A 17,817-nucleotide genomic window follows, 5' to 3' on the forward strand; every position below is an offset into this window, starting at 1 on the left:
CTCAGATTAAAAGCATTCCCCATGTTCATACTGTATCCATAACTGTACATGTCTGAAAAGTGGTGGCCGTGGGGATGAAAAACTCACCCATCAGCTGTGGCCTACCTGAGGGAGCCTGGCCAGTGTGGCTCAGTGGTTGAGCATTGACTGTGTATCTTCCTACTCTGGTATCTCCCATGGCTACCAGTTAGCCACAGAATTCCCCAGCCTTCACAGTCTGGTTTCTTGCCGGCCTCTTTACCCATTCCCTATAGCCCACACTGCATCACCCATTCTGGCCACATCAGATTCTTCCTTCCTTGGCTAGATTCCACCCTTCCCTGCTTCCAATCCTCTGTTAGGTTTCATCTTTCAGATATCTCCCCCACACACACACACCACCAATTTGAATCTTCATCTTCCCTCAAAGTACAGCTTCAGTGGTGTAAGATGACAATGCAAAACTGACTCTTGCAAACTCCACAACGAGACCACCAGGGACCAAAGCAGTTGGATAGTGGGGGTAAATTGGGTGGATTTACGTTCACTTCTAGCTCAGAGGTGGGGGCGGGGGGGGGGGGTTAGGATCTCTGCAGAGATCTGTGGAATCAACCTGCTTTTCTGAGGTGCAGCTTGCTGCTGCCAGTACTTGCACTACCCTTAGGAGAAGCTGGGCAACAATAGCTGAGTCACACAGGCAGCCCGGGGCCAGCTAAAAGCAGAGCTGGGTTTCTCAGCATTTCCCCCACTTCCCCTTGTGGCAGACTTCTGCGGCTGTGCTGGGATTCAGACTTATCTCTGTGCTCCACAGTGAGATACTTCAATGCATTCGTGATTTGTTCACTCCAGTGTTCCTCTCACCTTGGCTCCATTCCCTCGATTCTTCCCCTCACCCATGATCACAGTATCAAAACAATCCTAAAATGGGACTGCTGCGTTTGAATTTAACACCTCCTGTCATGCCTCTTGCCCTCTCCATGCTTTTAGTTACCTCCTGAAGCAGTCCCCCTCACCTGCAAACGCTGCCCTAGCACACACCTTGTCAGGCTGCAGCAAGCCCTGGTACCTGGAGCAATTTATTTGCTTGCTCTCGCAAACACTTGGTTGGCCAAGCAATTGTATCTTTAACCTCCAGCAGAAAACGCAAGTGGGTAACCGGAAAGCAGGAGCCAGGTCCCATCAGTACCTGTGGTGGAATCCAGCATGTGGGCCCACCCCTCTCATCTAGGCTTAGTCAAGTCTTGCAGAATGGGCTCTACTGAGATCCAAACACATTAGCTATTTGTTAGATGAACTCATTCCTGGCACCTAGCAGATATTCAGAGTCTGGTTTATTCAAAGGGAACCTGGCTGGTGTTGCTCAGTGGTTGAGCATCGACCCTTGTGCCAAAAGGTCACTGGTTCGAATCTTGGTCAGGGCACATGCCCCGGTTTCGGGCTCGATCCCTGGTGGGGGCATACAAGAGGCAGCCAACTGATGTTTCTCATCGATGTTTTCATCCCTCAACCTTCTTCTCTAAAAAATCAATAAAAACATATAAGAAAGGGAAAGGGAAAAGAGGATGAAGATTTATATTTCACAAGAGTATTCTGTGGGCATGTCAAGTCTGTGCATAGGACCCAAAGTCTTAGCTCCATTCCAAGCCATGGCAGAGAACGGCCAAGGGCAGTGGCAGCTCCTGGTTCCACACTTTCTTGGGCAGACTCAGCAGAAGCTTAAACTCCTGCCATGGGTGTCATTGCTAGTTGACCTCTGCTCAGTTCCTGATAGCTGACTTTGGGGTCTGAGCTGTTGATGTGGCTCCAAGAAGTATTACTCATCAGAAGTCAAGTCCACTGGCCTCATAGGACACCTTTGCATCTGAGATCTAAGCATCTTCACATTGTCTTTATTCCGTTCAAGGTTTATCTTCAGGGTCACACTGTGGAGAAAAGACACAAAAGGTTCCTTGGTGGAACAGACCCTTCTTAGTTCCTACAGTCCCCCAACAACAGCTCCAATCCTGGTTCTTATGGCCCAGGTATACACAAGGACAAACAAGTAGTAGGGTCAGTAACCAGACCTGTGTTTCCAGGATCTACCAGGACAAGCATAATCCTATATAATAAAAGCCCAGCAATCAAATGGCAGAACGACCGGTCGACCAGTTGCTATGATGCACACTGACCACCAGGGGGCAGACACTCAATGCAGGAGCTGCTCCCTGGTGGTCAGTGTGCTCCCACAGTGGGAGCGCTGCTCAGCTGACTGGGATGAGTAGACCTCCCACAGCGGGCAGATCCCCACAGGCCATGCCCCCACCAGTGCACGAATCCTGTGCACCGGGCCTCTAGCTTTTTTTTGGTTTTTTTTTTCATACTTGCTATCTTTCTTTTTTTCTTAAAGTATTACAAAGAGTATTACACATGTCTCCTTTTTTCTCCTTCTTAACATTCCCCCGGCTTCCCCCACCCCCTAGTGTCTTGTGTCCATTAGTTATTCTCATATGCATGCATATAAGTCCTTCGGTTGATCTCCTACTCCCCCCAACCCTCCCCAGAGTTCCCACTGTAGTTTGACATTCTGTTCAATGCTGCTCTGCCTCTGTATCCATTTTTGTTCATCAGTCTATAATGTTTCTTATTATCCATAAATGAGTGAGTTCATGTGGTATTTTTCTCAGCTTCCCAGGGGTCGTCTCAGTCTCACAGGGGCCATCTCAGCCTCACAGGAGCTGTCCCAGCCTCACGGAGGCTGTTTCAGCCTCACAGGGGCCGCCTCAACCTCACAGGGGCCATTTCAACCCCACTGGGGCCGTTGCAGGCTCACCAGGGCCGTCTCAACCTCACTGGGGCCGACTCAGCCTCACCAGGGCCATTTCATCCTCACCGGGGCCGTTTTGACCTCATTGGTGCCATCTCGACCTCACCAGGGCCAATTCAACCTCACTGGGGCCATCTCAGCCTCACCGGGGCCGTCTCAGCCTTAACGAGGCCGTCTCAGCCTCACCGGGGCCATTCCAGCCTCACCAGGTCCGTCTCAGCCTCACAGGGGCCGTCTCGACCTCACAGGGGCCATCTCAATCTCACTGGGGCCATTTCAGCCTCACCGGGGCCGTTTCGACCTCACTGGGGCCGTTTCGACCTCACCAGGCCTCTAGTTTTAAATAAAGGAATTAAAGGACAGCCACCCTGAACAGACCAGCCCCACCCTCTTTTTCCCTGTTGTCACCAAGTCCTTCTCTAATGAGACTGAGTAATATACTCTTTTTTTCTTGTTGTTAATCTTCACCCAAGAGTATTTTTCCATTGAGAGAGTGGAAGGTAGGGGGAAAGACAGAAAGAGAGAAACCTCGATGTGAGGGAGACATATCAATTGGTTGTCCCGAACTTGCCCCGACCTGGACTGAGGATTGAGCCTATAACTGAGGTATGTGCCCTTGACCGGAATTGAACCCAGGACCCTTCAGTCTGAGGGCTGATGCTATGTACTGAGCCAAACTGGTTAGGGCTGAGTCATATTCTCTTTATCCTAAGAATGCCCATCTCCACGCCTAATTCATTCTTGGACAAGACCAAGCAAACACAACCCATTCTTTATGGTCCAGGTGAGTACCTCCTATTCCAGGAAGCCTACCCCAACTGCTTATGCCCATTAAGCTCTCACCCCTTCTCTGTTAGTACTGCCTGTGCCACTCATTTGCAGCTGAGCATGGACAGCCCTGCCCTCTCTCTGGGCATCTCCCTTGTCCTCTCAGGTAGATGATGAGTTCCTTAAGAGCAGGGCACTGGCTGTCCTTACCATCCATGGTATTTCCTCTAAACTTGAGATCAGTAGGCTTGTCAAAAACAAACACTAAAACCTAATTCATGGTCACAAGCCCGTGAATATTTCATTGCTGTCAGGCCATTATGGAAAATTGCAATTTGCAGGGGTAGGGAAGGTTAAAAAAAGAGGTGGGCACACAGAACCGGTGAAGCTATTTGCTGTCTTCCTATTGCTCTGATATGAAGGAAGAGAGAGGGAACTTTGCATGTGGACCAAGAGAAGGGAACCCTTAGTGTTTGCAGCCACGAAGGCAAGCTGGGGGCTGGGCCCAAGTCTTCCTTTTGCCACTCACTTGCTTCCTCTTCTCTGGGCCTTGGTTTCTCCATATGAGAGTTGGGATATTGGATCAGTAACTAGGTAATACGACCTCTTTTCTTTCTGAGTTCCTATGACTGATGATTCTGAGTCATAGGTCATATTTGATATCATCATCAAAACACCCAGAAAATAACAAGCGAAGGCCAAGTAGGCTGTATCAGCCCGCGCCAGATTATCTATTTGGGCAAGAAAATACAGTCAGGCATGGACATGCACTCCACGTAAAATGCTCAGTCTAGTTCCTGGAAGTCCGGGATAAGGTTTTCAAGGTTCCCTGAGCCAGATGGTGTCCACACTACGCCAGGTATAAAACACAAATTATGGCTTTGTTTTAGAACGAAAGAAAAAAGAGCCTGATTCAATGAGTGACTTATGACTGCTACCACTTGATTAAAAACAGCATCATGTTAAAAAGACCACCTCATCCCCACTAACCGTGCAGGCCAGGGACTACGCTGAGTTGGTTGGTACAGATCAGCCCCCTGTACCTGTTTGGGGCTGTGCCAGCCGCTCCCAGCGCTTACTTTTCATTCACTTGTGGCTGCAGATTTGAGGGGGCATGTCTAAGCAAATTCCTCTCTGACTTTATCAAAGATCCCACATAGCCCTAACCGGTTTGGCTCAGTGGATAGAGCGTCGGCCTGCAGACTCAAGGGTCCCAGGTTCGATTCTGGTCAAGGGCATGTACCTTGGTTGCGGGCACATCCCCAGTAGGGAGTGTGCAGGAGGCAGCTGATTGATGTTTCTCTCTCATCGATGTTTCTAACTCTCTATCCCTCTCCCTTCCTCTCTGTAAAAAATCAATAAAATATATTAAAAAAAAAAAAAGATCCCACATAAAAGAGCTTCCCAGCCCTTCAGCCTCTGCAGTCCAGTTGCCCCTTGGTGGAAGTCAGAGCCTGTTTCCCGAGGATGGACAGTGTGCCTGTTGATGAATTCTATTTTCCAGCTGAGGCTCACGTTCTAGAAGACAGTTCTGAGTGTACTCACCCGAAGGGCCCAGGGTGCTCAGTCGCTGGTAGCCCACCTGTACCCTGCCTCTGGCTTGAGAGCTAAGGTTTGGCCCTGATGTTTCAGAACCACTGCTCCAATTCTTGCTACACCTGACCAATCCAGCTTCCGGCAAACAGAGACAGCCTGCCACTTTGATCATGTGAACTCTTTGAAGTGGGTTAGGCCGTCAAAAGCATCTTAAATCTCTTTCTTCTGATTCCCCAGAAGAATGTATTTTAAAACTTCGTTTTAAGGAATAAAAACATTGCTGGAATCCAGGCATAAAGAGAAGTTGAGCAAAAGATGGCCCACGGTCTTATCAGAAACAATCCTGGGAGACAGCAGGCACAGGTAGTTGTCAAAAAACATGCTCCTTCATCCCTTGGAGGCAAGGTGGCGTGGAGACAGCAGCCAGCTGATCAAAGTCTCCGGATGACAATGTTTATCTCAACTGCCGCAGCCACTCCCAGCACCACTACCATTAGCAACCTGAAGTTATCCTGCTTGTTCATACACCTCTTTTCCAAACCATGTTTCTTTTTCAGGTCACACATCTTCTCTGAGTCCCTACTAGACAGTTTGGACAAAGCAGAAAGAACTCTGAGCTGAGAGAAACCAGAAAATCCCTGATCCTATAAGACTCGCCTGTCATTTTCACATTATTCCCTCCCCCCACCCCCCACCCGCCTAAAGCAGCAGTTCTCAACCTGTGGGTCACAACCCCTTTGGGGGGCAAACGACCCTTTCACAGGGGTCGCCTAAGACCATCGGAAAACACATATATAATTACATATTGTTTTTGTGATTAATCACTATGCTTTAATTATGTTCAATTTGTAACAATGAAATTGGGGATCACCACAACATGAGGAACTGTATTAAAGGGTCGCGGCATTAGGAAGGTTGAGAACCACTGCAGGGCCTAAAGGAATCTGGCATGGTCCCAGCCACCCAAGGGGTGGGGGGCTAACAAAAACAGGAAGTGAGGTCAAGCCACAGGAAGTCCCTCCTGGAATAGAGAGAGAACACAACTGTCCATACCTGCTTCGAGCTTAGGGCCTCCCAATACTTGTGCTGCAGAATAAAAATGACACAGAAAAGTCTTTGATAGATTCCGCCCCGTTACAGAGCAAAGCAGACCTCGGCACCTGCCCCGACTGCTCAGCGAGCCAGGAGGCAGACCCTCTGATGCTCTGAGGGCAAAGGGAGAGCTGACTTCAGCAAGCAGGGAGGCAGCAGCTACCAGCAGCTACAATTGAGTGAAATGATCAATAGGATAATTGTGATAATTATGAAGGGCTGCAGGTCCTTGGAAAAATTATAACCCATACAGATTTTTAAATTACTATTATTAGAAGTTATTATTACCAGGTGCAATAATGATAATAAATCGTCCATTTATTAACCACATGGTGGAGATGAGTCAACTCAAAACCACAAAACTAAGAAAGAGAGATGCAAATAAAATCCCCACCTTGAAAATAAGGGATATTTGCTACCAGCCAAGATTCATTTTTCATCAGCCTTTACTGCACGTTGGTTCCACCCCAAGCCTCAAATATGTCTGAGTCAGTTGAAGGGCGGCTTCTCGGCCTGCTCTTGTCCTCCGGCACGGCATGCAGTGCCTGGGAGACGTGTTCTGACAGGGCTATGAATCTACAAATGTCAGTTATATTGATCCAGGAATGTCCATTAAGTGGAACAGCTGCCCATCTGAGCAGTCCACAGGATTGGGCATTATTGTCACATTAAAACCAAGTTTCTACCGCTCAATTATTTTACATTTCCATTTTAAACAACTTCTTAATTATAAGACTTTTTAGTCTTACACTAAAAAATAACCCCATAAACACCTATGGACACATCCTGTTTTATTTGCTCTAGCTCCTCATTTTTTTTATTGGCTGAAGTATTTTAAAGTAACTAATTTCATCTGTAAATACTTTGATATGTATCTCATTGATAAGGACATTTTAAAAAATTCCAAGCACAATGTCATTATTATACCTAACAAAATTAGTAATAATTCCATAGCATTCATATTTTAATGACAGCCTGATGGGGGATATAAACAGAAAAAAATTAATTGGAGAAGACACGAAACTACTAGAATGATGGTTACACACACACTGCAGAAAAACAGAAATGTTGATGACAACATAGGGGTTCAAAAAGTTAAATAACTTACAAATAAATACAACTGTTCATGCAAAATATAAATGATAATCTATGGTTACCATAGTGAGTGTGTGTTTTGTTTGTTTAAAAAATTATTAAATGCAATGTGATATGCTGGATTGTATCCTTGAACAGAATAAGAATATGGATGAAGACTAGTGAAATCTAAATAAAACCTGTAGTATAGTTAATAGTAATGTATTGATGTCAATTTCTTAGTTTTGGTAAATGTAGCATGGTTTTTGTAAGATGTTAACATTAGAGGAAACTGGTCAAAATATACAGGGACTCTCTGTACTACCTTTGCAACTTTTCTGTAAATGCAAAATTATTCCAAAATAAAAGTTTATTTAAAGCCGAGCAAACAAACAAGCAAACAAATAAAGGAGCTTAAGAGTGCCCCCAGCTGGGTTGAAATGAAACCTTTAAACTTTCCAAATCTTCAGCATCACAGGCAATCTAAAATTTAAGAACAGCGCCCTCTAGTGGAAATAGCAGGATTTCTTTTAAAATTTAAATCAATGATAATGTGCCTGAGTACAATTAACCCAAATCTTTGCAACCGAGGTCTCTCCCCGAGCCCCCAAAATAAAAATAAATAACATTTTATTGTCGTTTCCACGTTTCAAGAGCAAAATATGTTGATTTTTGTGTAAGATTTTTTTCAAAAAAACCAACGAAAGATCACTCATAGTTCTATTTTTAAGAGTCTCTATGAAGGTGTTTAATAGCCCTTAGATATACACACACACTCCAAATTGTGCAAATGGCTGTTCTACCTTAAAATGTAATTAATAGTTCCACAAATCCTTGAAGAGGACCATCACGTTTGTGAACCACAGCTTATATAGTACTTCAATTCACCTCGTTTCTAAAAAATGCTCTTTGTCATGCTTCTGAAACCAAGAGGCATGCTGTAGCCCTGTCCACAGGACACGTGGCAACTTTTCCTTTGTTCCTGAAGACCTGAGGTGTGTCTTAGTCGTTGGAAAATGATCATTTTCCAGGCTTACATTTTAGACTATGAGAGCTGGATTGGTCAGGTGTAGCAATGACTTCCCAACATGGGAGAGGTGAGATGTTGCTGCACTCAGGATAGATTATAAAGGGTTTTTTGTTTCTTCTGATTATAAAGTTTTAAGACTGGCCAGAGATGCACCAGCTACAGTTCTCTCAATCTTTTTCTCTCAATCTTTTTAAGCAGATTTCCTTTTGATCTGGTATCTTACAGACTTTTAAATGTATATTTTTATTGCCTTTCAGAGAAGGGAGAGATAGAAACATCAATGATGAGAATCATTGATGGGCCGCCTCCTGTACACCCCCTCCTGGGGATCAAGCCCACAACCTGGGCATGTGCCCTTGACCGGAATTGAACCTGGGACCCTTCAGTCCACAGGCCGACACTCTATCCACTGAGCCAAACCAGCCAGGGCCCTTATAAACTTTTAAACATTCTACCGTATGTCTCAAAATCTCATCCTTTCTATTTTAAAAAAACCTGCACAATATTTACAGCTCGTTAATTAAGGAGTTCTTTGACACTCTGAACCAAGCACCGTGTTCACCCCACACACTGTCTTTCCTCTAATGGCACAGACTTCCCACACTGCTCTTTCTTCACAGGCTGCTGTGGGGAAAACGGGATGTGAGACGAGAAAATGCCTCACACGCCGGGAGGTGCTGTGTGAAAGGCCCATCGTGACCTGGATCAGCGAGAGGGAAGTTCTGACCCACCGCGGGTGGTTTCCTTTATAAAGATGACGCACAGTTTCACTTCAGGGACGTATGAAGGTGGGAACAAAAGGGCCAAGACGGAGAAGCCACGCGAATTAAAATGGTGGGCAGCAGGGGTTAGGAGCAGCACCTCCAACCTCAGTCACAAGGAGATGCAAAGACCGGGTCCGGCCGAATCCCAGGACCTCCCGTGGGAAAGGCCTGGGCAACCTTGGCCCCTGTTCCTGATTTCTTAAAACGAATTTTCCCCGGTTTTATTAAGATATAGTTGATCTATCACATTGTATGTTCCTAAATTTTTGGAAGAAATTTTGCTGCTCAAATGCTGCTCAGAAGAACTGGAGAAGAGGTGTAGGGAGGGGCCAGAAATTCGAACAATCACGTTTGATTCAGGAGCAGGACTGCCAGAGGAAACACAGGATGCTCAGTGAAATCTGAATTTCAGATAACAAATAGTGCTTTAGTGTAGGCCAGTTCATCTAAGATTCAAATTTCATTGGCTGTCCTGTGTTTTTCGCCAGTTAAATTAGCAACCCTACTCTGGAGTGCAGGGAAGGCTTCCTGGAGGAGGTGGGATTTAGCCAGTGCCTTGAAGGGCAGGAGGAGAGGACTGAAATAAGCAAAGAACCCCAGAGAAAAGAAAGCTGGCCAGATGTGAGAGTAAAACCCGGAGAGCTGGCCCAGGGCCAGAGGACCAAGTGTCCTGGAGGTCAGGCTGAAGGGTCAGACTTACACATAAGCAGTCAGGAGCCACAGAAGCCTTAGAGCAGGGAGCCCGTGGGCTGAGTGTTGGGAAGCTCCTGGGCAGGACAGCAGTGAACGGAGAGACGGAGGTGGAGCACCTGCATTGGTCCAAGTGGAAGGAGACCGAGGCGGCAGAGGTATTCCAGGCGGCGCTCGGGCAGACCCAGCAGCCTGAGCCGCTGTACCAGCAAGGACAGTAACAAGCTTGGTAGGTCCGTGATGCTTTTGTTTGCTTGATGAAGTCTTTCTACAGCTAAGGATTGACTCAGTGTAGCTAACCTCCTCCCGCCTCTCTCAACCACACACTTTGACACTTAGGACCACGTTGCTAAGTGGGACCTTAAAGATCACCCAGTGCAAAGCTGGCGTTTCCCGATGAGCATTTATGGGGCCGCTGGTCTCCTGTGTCAAAGCTCCTTTACGTTCGGACCTAGTGGAGCCTCACCATCGCCCTGAACTCATTGTCGCCACTCTCAGAACAGGTCCAGCTACATGAGCGGGTGCTGCCCATTCCACGGCTAAAAGGGGTGGAGTGAGTAGCAAAGCCCACTTCCAGCCCAGTTTCCACTGCACGACATATAGCACCTTTGGGAGTCTTGCAAAGCCCCGCCAGCACCCCCATTTGGCCCTCACAGTCACTCTGTAATACAGGCAGGGAAGGTCTCGGGGTTCCCATGTACAGAGGGAGAAGTGAAGACTCAAGACGTCCAGGGCAAGGCTGCCTGGAAGGGCAGTGAGAGCCCCACCCTCCCCCCCCCCACCCCGCACCCACAAATCCTGATCACTCCTCTTTGTCCGGCACAGTCCTTTCCTTGAGGGGGTGGGTGGGGGCAGTGGAGCATCTTTCCTCACCCCCAGGGGAGCCAGCTGGCGGCCCCACACATTTCAGGATGTACTGACTTTCACTCTGTCGTGGCAGGCAATGCCACCTTCCCGGGGAGAAACCACATCCTCAACGTCACTTTTTGCTTTTGGTACCTGTTGGAATGTCCTGGCCTCTTCTTACTTATATGTGTTTTCTCTAACATGAGCACTTTTATAGTACGTGTGTATGTGTATCTGTTTTTGTGTTTATTTATTTTTAAAGGAATGATTTGACTTTAAGAATGACCAATGCCCAGCCTTGGCCAGTCACTGTCTCAATTCCTGGTCACGGCACAGGCCTGGGTTGCAGGTTTGATCCCCTGTTGGGGTATGTGCAGGAGGCAACCGATCTATGTTCTCTCTCACAGAAATGTGTCTTTCTCTCTCTCTTTCTGTTTCTCCCTTCCTCTCTCTCTAAAATAATTTTAAAAAAACCACACACATTTAAAAAAGAATGACAAATGTCCACAGGAATCTGACCTGGCCTCTGGTGCTGGAAGCAGAGTTTGGAGAGGGAACAAGCAGTCCCAGTTGTCAAGAGCTTAAGGCACAGATAGCAAGACACACAGGCCTGGGACTTGACCCCTTTCAGACAGAGCAATCAGGTGGGTGGCTTCATCCCCCCCTTTCCCAACCCCGCCCCCCACACACCACACACACACACACACACACACACACACACACACACTCACACACACACACACCACACACCACACACACACACCACACAACTGCAAAAGCTCCAGGCAGACTTTGTTCCAATGACAGAAACAACGTCCTTGCAGAATTCCTACAAAGCTCCCCATGTGGGCCTATGACATTACTAGGAAGCAGAGAAGGAAAAAAGGGACTAAATGCACTTTTGTCACAACGTTGGACTTAATCTTTTCTTGCATCCCAGAGACTAAAAAAAGAAAAGGAAGCCTTTAAGGCAGAGGAACCATTTCAATGCGGGAAGAAAGCCAACCCTGCTCTCATAAAACAGGTGTGGGCTTCGCTGGAAAGTGAGGTGGCCACTCCTGCAAGCACCGCTCCCTCTGGGCCCTGCTCCCACCTGCCATCCACGGGCAGGTGCAGTCACCCTTTCTCGGCATCTGCTCAGCATGCTCTCGGGATGGCTGTGCCAGGAGCGGGGCTGCCTTGTGAGTGAGTGAGTGAGTGAGTGAGTGAGTGAGCAAATGAAGGAGTGGATCCACAGTCTCTGTGGAGTGTCCCACCCCCTGTGGAGATGTCTGGAAGCACACAGCCCCAAGCAAATGGCCTGAGGCTCCAATGCCATTGGCCTGATGCCTCGACCAGCCCAGCCAGTGGACACTGGGGAAAGGTGAAAATACTCCAGTTCTCACTCCAGGTGAGCCCCCCCCCCCCCCCCCCCCGCCCCAGCCTGATCTGTCTCCATCTCAGCCCTTCTCTGGTGCTGCCATCATAGGAATTACTTGCAAATCCTAATGTTTTGTCCTGTCGATTAGATAGGGCACTCCTGGAGGGCCCAGGTAGAGCACAGGTACGTGGGAAGAGTCCTGGGAGGGTCCGCGGGCCTATGGCTCTGAGTCTTTCGGACTTTAGGGTCCACTATGCGTTCAACAAAGGGGCCTACTTAGGATGGCTAATGGGTTATTTTACCAAACAAGACCATTAAAACCAAAACAAAAACTCAACACCGACTACCACATAGTTGATCATCATTTCCTAAAAGGTCATTTTAACACCAAAACAGAACACAAACCCAGAATGAAGGGCAGTCCTCCCCCTGCTGACAGCACATGGCAACTACACCGTCCTTGTTCTCATTTTCCAGACCCAGGCCCGGAGCTGTGGGCCTGAGGGACAGGACAGCCCAGACCCGAGGGCTACACCCGTCTGTGGTATCCGAAATGGGATGTTTTGTTCACGGATCCCCAAATCAAAAGGAGGTAAAGTTTATGAAAATGCCAAGCTTATGCGATCCCAAGTACGACCCTGAGGGCACTATGGGGCAGCCGGTGTTGGGGGAAGCGGGGTATAGGGGGAGGGACGCTTCCATGGTCACATGGGTTTGGGAAACACTGAGACGCTTTCAAAGCTTATATATTATTCACGCATTTATTTGCGTAACTGCATGTGCAAGTGATTCTCCGAGGCCGCGCTGCACCGTGCAGTGTTTCGCCGGGGAACGTGACCATGGAAACCCCTTGTCGGCGCTGGCGGTGGGCGCTGGCGGTGGGCGCTGGCGGGCAGCAGCCAGCGGACTCATTCATTATTCAGCAGGCGGAGGCGAGCGTGGGCGGACTGGCAGGCTGCAGCGCCAGCACCTGCGGCACCGCAGGGTCATGGAGGAGGGCGCCCATGCACCGGCAGGCAGGCAGCAGCGGGTACCTCAAGGTCGGAGTTGATGGAGGGGACCTCGGAGGAGCTGCTGGAAGACACGCGGGCCCGGATGACCCGAATGGGAGGGTACGAGGGGGGCTCCTGCAGGGGCGCGTCTCCCGTGCTCGTCTGTCCGTCGCCCGGCAGCCTGGCGGCGCTGCAGCCTGCCTGCAAGGCGTGTGGGGAAGGGCGGGCGGAGACACTTAGTTCACTTTGTATGTATTTTAATTGTCAAAGCACTCGCGTGCTCTAGTGTTCCAGAGGTAGGAAGGGGTGTAGCGTGCAAGCCTACCTCCACCCTCACGCCCCAGCGGCCGGTTCTCCCCAGAGGCGGCCGGCACTCGGGGTCGCTCACCCTTCAGATAGTCTCACACACAGTCAAATGCATTCACGCACCCTGCGCTCCTTACTGCCGCAAACGCAGCATGCTCTGCACTCTCTTACGCATCTTGGCTTTTTTTCACTGGATGTCTCAGAACGTACTGTATCAGAAATGTTTTCGGTACATTGTGTAGGTGTTCACCGCCTATTTAACCAGCCCCCTACTGATGGATGTTGACGGTATTTCCAGTCTCTTGCTTGTACAATCAACACTGACTGCAGTGAGTTACACTGTACATTAAACATTTCAGGCTAGGGCAGCGGGGCGGGGGCGGCTGGGAGAGGACAATGCCGGGAAAGGGGGACAAATCTGATGCTTTCAACAATAAAGAATTACACATTTTTTCAGGCTATTTTTAAAGGATAAATTCCTAGAAGTGGAATTGCTGGCTCAGAGGGTATGTACCTTTGTAATTTGGACATCTGTTGCCAAAAATGCACCCCATAGAAGGCCTTACTGACTCACACTCACCACCAGCAGAAAGGTTTAAGGGAGATTCCCTATCTTCTTTCTATCTATCTATCTATCTATCTTATATCTATTATCTATGTCAATTCCTATCAATCTACCATCTATCTTTCTATCATTTATCACTTTCTATTTTCTCTATCATCTTTCTATCTGTATCCTATCAATCATCTATCATCCATCTTCCTACCTATATTCTATCTATCGGTCATTTGCCTGTATCTATCTATCTATCTATCTATCTATCTATCTATCTATCTATCTATCTATCTATCTTTCAGAAAGGAACTTCTCCCCACAGGGCTCACAGGGTGGGGACAGGGGTCTGGGGAAGGGGTCTCAGACATGCTTGAAGCTCTGAGGGCTGGGGTTTCAGAGCTGGGCAGGCATTCTGCAAGGGGAACAACCTGCCTTCTGGAGCCGTATCTTTCACCAACCATGTGACCTTGGCAAGAAATTAGTCTTCCCCGAGCCTCAGTTTCCTAATCTATAAAAGGGAGTGGTAGTCCCTGCCTTGCCTCCCTTGAAGTGGTGTCACAGGCTCAGAAGTAAATGTCATGGACACATAAGAGGAAGGTCTACTGGCCTGGATCCCAAATCACACAGGGCTCCAGCGTGATCGGAGCATGACTCCAGCATAAATGTGGCTTCACGTGAGAGTCCCTGGGCAGGCAGAGAAAGCCCATAAAGGAGGCAGAGTCAGTGTTCTGGGCAGCCCCTGGGTGGGGTGGGGGAAGTGGGAGAAACAGAGCCTCCCAGGCAACAACCATAGATTCTAGAAAAACCTCCGGGCCTGACCACACCTGAGTCAACAATGCAGTTTCAAATATTCCAGCCTTAGATCCCCATGACCCATGGCCCTCGGCCCCTCAGTTCAGCCTGAACCAGCTGCTTCTCTTGGAAAATCTCTCCTTAGGCCCAGTGCTCGGGAGGGACCTGGGACAACAACTAAGCAGCCAGTGGCTCTTGCTGCCCACTGCCAGGTGGCTGTCCAAACAGGACATGCATCAGGACACATGGCCTCAGGGCGCCTAGCTCCAACCTTCCCACTGGGACCCTCTCGTGAAGAAGGAGCATTTGCTAACCCAGCTGGCATGATATGGCAGCACTGAGAGTACGTCCTCTTTATAAACGCACAGGTCCCAGAATCAGACAGGCTTAGTTTAAAACCTCTCTGATTGTCTAACCATGGGATTTGGGCAAGTGACTTAAACCTCTCTGTGCCTCCATTTAAAATAATAATAAAATTATTAAATAACAACAATAGAAATAATAGTTCTAGCTCATAGGTTATTATGAAAATTTGTGCTAATGATACTTTTTAAAAACAACCTCTTACCCAGTGGTTACTTGGTGTCAGCCTGCCAGAAGCCAATGCCAGCACGCCATAATTGCCAGAGTTTCATCAAAAGGCTGATGGAACTTGGGGACTCAACAAGGGCTGAGTCACATATGTTATCACCTGTTGGGGATGGCTAAAGGCATTTCCCCAAACCTGAAAAGGGATGATTGCTTGCTGCCAGGCAGCGAAGGGCATCTGAATCTACATGTTATTGCCTCCTACTGGCCAAACACCTGAACAGCCGCAGGCAAATTCCCCCAATCTGACAATGGTTCTGTATGAAACCCTTCCCTTTGAAGTGTATAGCTTCACCTTGCCTTAGGATAATTTGTGTTAATAAATAGCAAGGGGTCCTGAGACAAGGAGATTTTAGCTTCTTTAGCTAGGCTCCTCTGACTGCCTATAATGCCTTTCAAAATTATGCTTCGTCTCTGGACTCTTTATTAAGTAACACACAGCCCTTCTCCAGATCGCTGAACCCTTCTAGATGCTGGAACAAGAACCCCGGCATCAGCCATTATGCCAAAGGGTGGTATGTAGTGTTGTCAAGGGCACAGACTTGGGTAGAGACAAATCTGAATCTTGGTTCTACCACTGACCAACTGTGTGACCTTGAGCAAGTTCCTTAACCTCTCTGTGCCCCCTTTTCCTTATCTGTATAAGGAAGATAATACCTCAGGGGTTGGCTGTGAGGACTTAAAGAGTTAATCTATGTAATTAATCTATGTAGTTAGCCCTCAATAAACAGACCAGCTTGGGAGTGGAGGCCCTAGAGCCCAGTGAGGGGGCTTCCTGCCCAGATGGGCTTGGGGCTCCCCACTCGTTGCCAGGAGCGATCACAAAGACACCTCTCGCCCTCTGGTGGACACAGAAGGAAGAGGCCAGGCGCAAGTTGCTCAAAAAATGAAATGTGCTTTGGGAAGAGAACCAAGGAAACACATTCCTCTTTCATAGTCTGTCCCCGCAGGAATCTGCCCAAGACCCAGGCACTGGAAGCGTTAAAATAAACGCATTTTTGCACTATTATTTTTCAGCAGTTCCATGATTTAAAAACGTCTTGTGCAAAGCTTAGGCCACATGCCTAGGGTTCCCCGTGCTTTCCCGCGGGCCGTCCATCACCCACCCACGCCCCCACCGGAGGAAGGATTTAACAACGGAAGTGGGTTCTTAATTGTGAAAGCATGCTCCAAATACCCCTGCACTTCACTTGCAGCAAACACAGGTTATCTGCACCCACTTTCCAAGGAACAACAACAGGGGGTTAAACCTATGCCTCGGGCCCACACGCTCTGATTGTCAGCGTGTCCCGTGGGCAGCTCAGTGGGGCAGCTACCTCTGAACTGTGTTCCAAGTGCACCTTTACAGAGAGAGCCTGTGACCGACACACCAGGGTCAAGCCAGCGGTTCTCAACCTGTGGGTCGCAACCCCTTTGGCGGTCGAACGACCCTTTCACAGGGGTCGCCTAAGACCATCCTGCATATCAGATATTTACGATTCATAACAGTAGCAACATTACAGTTATGAAGTAGCAACGAAAATAATGTTATGGTTGGGTCACAACATAAGGAACTGTATTTAAAGGGCCAGAAGGTTAAGGACCACTGGCAAGCGAACAAGACAGAAGGAGACACAACATTCATATCCCCGAAGGAAACAGACAACACACAAGAGTGAAAGGTCATGGAGGTGTTTTGCAGAACATTAGAAAAGGTAATAAATCCCTGACCGGTTTGGCTCAGTGGATAGAGCGTTGGCCTGCGGACTGAAAGGTCCCAGGTTCGATTCCGGTCAAGGGCATGTACCTTGGTTGCGGGCACATCCCCAGTAGCGGGTGTGCAGGAGGCAGCTGATCGATGTTTCTAACTCTCTATCCCTCTCCCTTCCTCTCTGTAAAAAATCAATAAAATATATATTTTTAAAAAGGTACTAAAGGGACATGCCAGAGACAGAGGCTACTTTTCAGTGGCTGTTGGGGGAAGACCTGTGGAGAAAATGACATTTTAACTGAAGATCAAAAACAAGAAAAGGCAGCCACGTGAACAACATAAAAGTCAGAAGGAAGAGCATCCAGGGAGGAAAGAAGAGAAAGCTGTGCCTCAAGAGAGGAGTGAAGAGGAGAGAATAAATAGGAGGCGGTGAGGGAGGGAGCTGGGCCGGCAGGGTCTTGGAAGTCTGTGTAAGGGGATTCGATTTCACTCTTTGTGAAATGGGAATGAAGAGGAGTATTTTAGACAAAGGAGGGAAAGATGTAATTTACATTTGTAAGAGACCCTTGCAGATGGAGAAGACGGGACAGAAATAGCAGTGGAAACGGCTGTGGATCTATTTAAAAAGTAGTATTTATAGATTTGCAAATGAATTGGACAGGCATGGGCATGTAGGGAGGGGAGGAGGGGAATTTTCAGTTGGATCAAATGCACGGACAGTGGTGTCCTTGCCTGAGATCAGGAAGATGGGGAGAGGTCTGGGCATGGAAGAAGTTGGACACGGGAAGCGTGAGATGCCATGTGGTGTTTCTGAATGGATGGCCGGCAGCCAAAACTGGAACAGAGGGAGAGAAAAAGGAAGGACACATGCACGGGGAAATCAGCAAGAGCCGGAGTGTGAGCTGCGGGACTACGGGACTGGAAGAGGACGGAGAGAGCGAAGGGTCTGCA

The 17,817-nt window shown here is 48.2% G+C and overlaps 1 protein-coding gene across 4 annotated transcripts in view; it reads right to left on the reverse strand.

Annotated features, from left to right (window-relative positions):
• Positions 1 to 1,534: 1,534 nt before the first annotated feature.
• TMEM44 (transmembrane protein 44) overlaps positions 1,535 to 17,817 on the reverse strand; it is a 30,612-nt gene continuing 14,329 nt past the window's right edge. The window contains exons 9-10 of one of the 4 annotated variants that reach the window (XM_081086660.1): positions 12,977 to 13,135; positions 1,535 to 1,901 (exon numbers count right to left, since the gene is read on the reverse strand). In XM_081086660.1, the coding sequence (XP_080942786.1) occupies positions 1,878 to 1,901; positions 12,977 to 13,135 (183 nt within the window). In that variant the 3' untranslated portion in view covers positions 1,535 to 1,877. Of the gene's footprint in view, positions 1,902 to 12,294; positions 13,136 to 17,817 lie in introns of those variants that run through there. The other 3 variants (XM_081086661.1, XM_081086659.1, XM_081086662.1) reach the window with 3 other exon arrangements.

This window comes from Myotis nattereri (genome assembly GCF_964212035.1).
Source record: "Myotis nattereri genome assembly, chromosome: 3".
In the NCBI taxonomy this organism is placed as follows: Eukaryota; Metazoa; Chordata; class Mammalia; order Chiroptera; family Vespertilionidae; genus Myotis; species Myotis nattereri.